We start from the raw sequence: 6,000 nt of genomic DNA, 5'->3' as shown, positions 1-6,000 counted from the left end.
GTTTGCAGCGGGAGATGTTGGGAGGCGCGGCGGGGCGGGGCGGGGCGGGGCCGGTCCCGGGAATTGGGTGCCGAGGGCCGTGGCGGCGCTCCGGACCCTGGGGCGCTGGGACCTGGAGCGTGGAGCCGCGGAGCCTCCTCTCCTCCTTCCCTCCGCAGCGCCTAGCGCGTTCAGCTGTCGAAGGTTTAAGGAAAAAAAGGGGGGAAAGTGAATGAATAACGCCTCGCAGCTATCCTTGTCCCCCGTTACCAGGAGCTATTTTGCCGCTGGGCATGAAAAGACCCTTATCTTGAAGCCCCACGTCACCTCGCAGCCTCTTGCCCCTCCCGCTGAAAAAAAAAAAAAAAAAAGAGGGGGGTAAAATTCACCAAGACTTGCCCCCCTCCTGCGCGTCTCTCGGTATCATTGTTCCCCTGCCGGGCTGACACAGAGCCTCTTCCCAGGAATAAGCCCGGTTTCGGGGCGCTCCGGCTCAGCTTTGGGGGGTTGGAGGGGGCGGGGAGGTTTTGTGTGAGCCTGCGCTCGGGGAGGCGCGGGGCTGGGGGCGTGAGGGCTCGGAGGTCCCGAGGCGCCTGGGGAGGGGGTGGCCAGCAGCACCCCCTACCTACCCCCAACCCCAGGCTAATCCGCCTTCTCCTCCAGCGCCGGCTCCCCGGGCCGTATTATTCAAGACATAAAATATTCAGCCCCAGAGCCTCCCCTGGGGAGGGGAGGGGAAGGAGGTGGAGTGGGAGGAGGTGGATCCAGGGAGGAAGAAGCGAGAGAAATCCGCCCCCGGGAAGCGGCAGCGCGGCTCGGCGGCGGCGGAGCGCGGCGCCTCTGTCACTGGGTGATCGCCGGGCTTGGCGCGGCCGGGCCCGGGCGAGAGGGAGCGTCCGGCCGCCGCCGCCCGCCCACGCCCTCCGCGGCCCGGAGCCCGAAGCCCGGGGCCCGGGGCAGGGAGCGGCGGGGCCTGGGAGCGGCCGGCCGGGGGCGGCGGCCTCGGAGCGCCCGGCGGCGGCGGCGGCGGCGGCGGCGGATCGGAGCAGCTCGCGCGGAGCCGCGGGGCGCGCTGTCCCGGGTCGGGCCGCCCCCGCGCGGGGCCGCTCGCCCGCTTCCTCCGGTGCGTTTCCGCCTGACTTTCCGCCTCAACCGCGAGGGCGCCGCCGGCCGGGGGCTGCTTTCCTCCCGCCGCCGCGGACAGGGCCGCGCCCGCGGAGGAGGGAGCGGCGGGCGGAGGGAAGGGCACAAAGGCGGCGGCGGCGGCGGCGGGCCGGGGTCCGGCGGGCCGGGCCGGGAGGAGGGGCGCCCCCGCCGCTCATGAATATTAACCGAGCTGCGGCCTAGCGCCCGGCCGCCCGCGCACACCCGCGTCCGCGCTCCCGCCGCCGCCGCCGCCGCGCCCCGCGGACGGGAAGGGGGAGCCCCCCACGCTGGGTCTTCCGCTGCCGGGCCCCCCGCACCTTTTCTAACCTACATAGTTGGGCCGCCCTTCCCCGGAGATCCAGCGCCCCGGCCCGCCTCTGGAAGGGGCGGAGGAAATCGTGGTAGGTGGGTGGTGGTGTTCTTTTTCCTATTTTTCCCCCCCATCTAGGTGGCCACGGGGAAAGGAAAAGAGAATGTGGAGTGGTCGTTTGGGGGAGCAGCAACTACATGGAAGTTGCTCGGGTCGCTCTCGGGGGAGGTGGCCCCGGAGTCATGCCCGGGAGAGGGAGCCGCTCCGGGTCCGCCCGCCCCGCGCCGTCCCCACCCCGCCCGCCGCGGGCCGGGAATGGGCCGCCTCCGGGGGCGCGGGCCGAGCCACCCTGCCGCTGGCCGCGTCCCGGGCTGGCTTTTTGTTTTTATTCTGGGCTGGGCCGGAGGGGAGCCAGGAGGGTTTTGTTTTGTTTTGTTTTGTTTTTTGTCAAGTCTTATCACATTTTAGTCTCGAGGAAAGAAAACTTCCCGTAAGTGTACCTAGGTGGGTGATGCGGAAGAACATACGCGCGCCCTCTCTTCTGCACAGAAAATACCTTCATTGCATGCACTTGCAAAGGGAATGTTGTGTTTTGGTGGTTTTTTGTGGTTTTTTTTTTCTTTTTCTTTTTTCTGGAAGACTGCACCACAGCTAGGCGTCTTTTGTCGCCACCACCACCGTGCAGTCCTGTTGTTTCTTCTTTCCCCTGATTTATATACCCTCCACCCGCTCCCCACGGGAGAGGCTTATTTCAGCTTTCATGTGTGCGGCTCCTCCGCACCGGGTCGGAAGGCCTTCCCAGGTGTTGGGAATGCGCGCTGGGGGCAGGCTCCTGGGCCAGGCGAAGGTCAGCGCCGGAAGAAAGTTCACGCCCTTTAACTTTTCCCTGTTCCAGGAGCGGTCTCCGGGGAGCTGACGCCCGAGCCTCCGCGCCCCACTCCGACTGCACCCGGACCCGGGAGGAAGGGGACCCTCTCTGCAGTTGGCCTCACTTAGCTGCCAAGAAGCCGGCCTTTTGTTTTTGAAGTCTCGAGAAATGGACGAGGACGGTGCAGTCCGTTGAAGCCCCGAGGAAATCATCAGGGCATCATCCTGCGGGGGGCTTCGTGAAAACATTGCCTCCCCGGCACCTTATCTGTTTCACCGGCCCTGCCTCTCCTCGGAGCCCGGTGTGGAATTATTACCCTTTCTGCTGTGGGCCAGCATTTCCCCCTCCGCCCAATGTGGACCTTAAAGGATTGGCCCCTTCTTTGTGATTTGAAATGAAATGATGGCCACACGTCGGACTGGTCAGCCGGAGGGAGATGGTGACACGCTGAAGGCCCACGGGCCCCCCGCCTGTGAGGTAAGTGCAGAGGCAGCATCCCCGGCCCGGCCCGGGGTGGCCTGGGTTTATGGGGGTGCCCTCTCTTGGGACGGGGGGAGAGGGTCTCTTCTTGCCACCGGGCCTAAGAAGAGGCTTGTAGGGGCTTTTATTTAAGCTGCATGGTGGGAACACCCCTGCCTGACGGCTGGCAAGGTGTAGGCTCACCCATTTTTATTTCCAGGAACTGCCAGTGATTCCTTTGCAAGAAAGTTTTCCTCACTTTGAAATGTCACCATCTTAGTCACCGCTGGGGCTGAGCGGGGAATTCTCCCCTTTCGTTTGTCTGGGAATACCAACACTTGTTTCCCTTCAGTCGCCATCCTCCATCCAGGACCTGCGTTGGGCTGGAGAGGGGATGGATGGCTTTGTGGATTTGGGGTGTGCACTTGCAGGCTTGTTCTCTGGGGTGGTGGCTGGCGGTTGCTGTGCTGGTTGCTCCTGAAGCTTCCCCTCTGATGCCAGTGGGTGTCCTGGCTGCTGTTGACGCGCATCTCTGTTTTGGGTAGAAAAACGCGTCTTTCCCCATGGGCATGTTAGGCACAGCCCTGGAAAACTGCTTCATAGAATTGTAATTGCACCTCCCTGAAAGTCGCCTGCCTTCACTAATAGTTCCTAAGGCTCCCAGAAGTGCTGTGAGCTGCTCTGGGGTGCTGGGTGGCTTGCATTGCCTTCAGACCAGCATCTTGGGAAAGGCCCAGAAGGTTTCATGCCAGGCTCCTTGAAATGTTTTGAGCAGGCAGGACAGAATTAATAGACAATCCATTGATATGCCCTGTTGCCTCGTATCTTTGTATCCATTACATTTGGAGTTTACTGCTGTAATGACTATATTGTGTTTAGTTTGATATTGATAGTTTCTGTAATTTGCTTGCTAAATGTACTGAGTACTGTTATCCTTCTACACTTTACTTTTGAACTGCCTATATTTTTATTGAAAGGGTGAAGGTTACTTTAGATAGCAATAGCATTCCCAAATGAGCCTTCACTCGCGTTCATTTTGGACTTCAGTGAAGTGTTAAATTTTAACTTTGTGGTCATGAAAACAAGGTCTAGTTCCAAGTGTGTGAGTTTTGGCATTTTAATAAAAATGAGTCAGAAGTATGATTTTTGATTGTAAAGCATGCAAAGAAAATCGCATCGTGTAGTTACTTCATGTTGAGTTAAAAAGTGCCTAGAAAATAGGGAGGTAGGTATAGTACAGTTTATAAGAACTATAGGTTTACAGTTACAATCAGTGTTTTACTTTTTGACACCTGTAAACACCTGCTTGCAGGTAAAAAACATGGTTAAGTATAATGCCACAATCCTCTGATCATGGTAAACCATAATCACTCCTTTTGGAAGGTCTGCCTACAACTGGTGATTGCTTAATGTGTATTGAGTTACATAATAATATATACTATGGTCCTAAAGCCTTATTTGTCATTGTCTTGAGAATACTTTAATTAGCATTAATTTGCATTAATTTGCAAGAACTAATGTTATTTGAATTTTTTTGGGGGGGGGGTGAGGGGGTGGAGGGCATTTAAAGAATGTCCTGAAATCAAGAATTTATAATAGACACATCTTGTCCTAGGCTTAAAAGGCAGTGTTTCCAGTTGCAAACTTGGCTTTTATTAACAATGACAGTTATGTATTTTTTTAAGGGCTGTGAAATTTGTTTTCACTTGGCCCTGACTGCTGGCATGGCCATATTATTTCTAATCTGGAAATCAAGGAAGCATTGTATTTTGCTCATTTAAAGATTACACACATACTTGAGTGTAAGTATCAACTTTGGTTGATAGATACTTAAGTCTTTGAACACTGCACTTAATTTTGGTGCTTAATTTTATCTGAAGTATTACATTCTAGTATAGTATTGTCATTCTTTAAAAACTTTAAAACCAATAGCTATGTTGTAAATGTGTGTTGGAATAATGTATGTGTTTTTACCTAATCAAGAGATGAGCATTTATGTTTTTATGTTAATGCTTTTTATAAGTGAAAAAGTGTAACTTTGTAGAATGGAAGAAACCCATGTAGTGAGTTAATAGGGTTCCATGTTTCATGTCTTATCTAATTAGCTAATTCCACCTTCTATGAATAAGATTTATTGCTTTGTTGAAAAATAATCAGTAATTTTTTATTCATCCTCAGAATTAGAATCTAATTGTGTCAGTATACCAGTAAATGTAGGCATACCTTCAAGAATATAGTGGAAGGCTAAAAAACAAATAACAGTCATCCTGTGTAATAAAGAATTGTGACAGTCCAGTAGAAGACTGTTACATTGGCATTATACAGTGATAACGCATTGTGTTCACACAAAGTTATATACTTTGATGTATTTTTCAAAATTGGTTTCTCTTATTCTGAGCCAGATAAGTGTTTTTTGTTCGTTTGTTTGTTTTTGTTTGTGTGTGTGTGTGTGTGTGTGTGTGTGTGTACTATTTGACCTGGGAAGTACTCTGACACCTAGCCTTGAGTAACTTTGCTTACAAAATCGCGTTGTTAGGCTCTCTGAGTCCTCTGATATTCTCTCCCCATTTTATATCATATAGTATTTATCCTTTGAGGTTAAATTTGCTTTTTCTTTCTTTTTTCCAAAGATGAAAACGTTGGCTTTCAGCCTTCTAGACACATTGTTTTCCCCATATCAACATTTACTTTGCTTTTCATCTGTAGTTCATAGTGTTGTCCAAGCGTTCAGCAATATCACCATCTATTATTAAAATAAACTTACTTACTATTGCTAATTAACTTATTTCATGTTTTGCTTCTTCACCTAGACTAAGTTTATCCTATGACTATAATGTATTATAGCTGATGAAAAATATTTGTTGATTGATTTTGGACTAGTGTATATAATAAAAGAAGCCATTTTTGGTACATGGGTTCATATAAAAATTTATATTTTTGCTCTTCTTTCTGGAATACATTCTATATACTTTGCTTTTATCCCAGATTCCCTTGTTCCTTCTGAAGCTCTCCCTCCATATCTCTCCCTCTTGCTCTTTCTTTCTGTTTTCAGGATTCTTCCTCTTCGGCCCCCTTCCTATTGGTTTTAACCAGCCCCAGGCCCTCCCAGTTCCTCTATTCTCTGTTCTCATTCCCTGGGTTTCATTTTACACTCTCCCTGGCTTTAACTTAATGTATGTCGTGATTCCAAATTAGCACTCTTTTGCAGATTTTATGCTTTATCTCCAGACCTGTATAG

General features: G+C 51.6%; 1 protein-coding gene across 3 annotated transcripts in view; it reads left to right on the top strand.

The window, feature by feature from the left end:
- Nucleotides 1–746: 746 nt before the first annotated feature.
- ARHGAP21 (Rho GTPase activating protein 21) overlaps nucleotides 747–6,000 on the top strand; it is a 139,861-nt gene continuing 134,607 nt past the window's right edge. The window contains exons 1-2 of one of the 3 annotated variants that reach the window (XM_036460093.2): nucleotides 747–1,102; nucleotides 2,331–2,780. In XM_036460093.2, coding sequence (XP_036315986.1) covers nucleotides 2,703–2,780 — 78 coding nt within the window. In that variant the 5' untranslated portion in view covers nucleotides 747–1,102; nucleotides 2,331–2,702. Of the gene's footprint in view, nucleotides 1,103–1,188; nucleotides 1,531–2,330; nucleotides 2,781–6,000 lie in introns of those variants that run through there. The other 2 variants (XM_036460105.2, XM_036460098.2) reach the window with 2 other exon arrangements.

Source organism: Pipistrellus kuhlii, unplaced genomic scaffold, assembly GCF_014108245.1.
Source record: "Pipistrellus kuhlii isolate mPipKuh1 unplaced genomic scaffold, mPipKuh1.p scaffold_m20_p_1, whole genome shotgun sequence".
NCBI classification, from domain to species: domain Eukaryota; kingdom Metazoa; phylum Chordata; class Mammalia; order Chiroptera; family Vespertilionidae; genus Pipistrellus; species Pipistrellus kuhlii.
The sequence above is the reverse complement of the archived record's forward strand: the minus strand, read 5'-3'. Positions and strand labels throughout refer to the sequence as shown.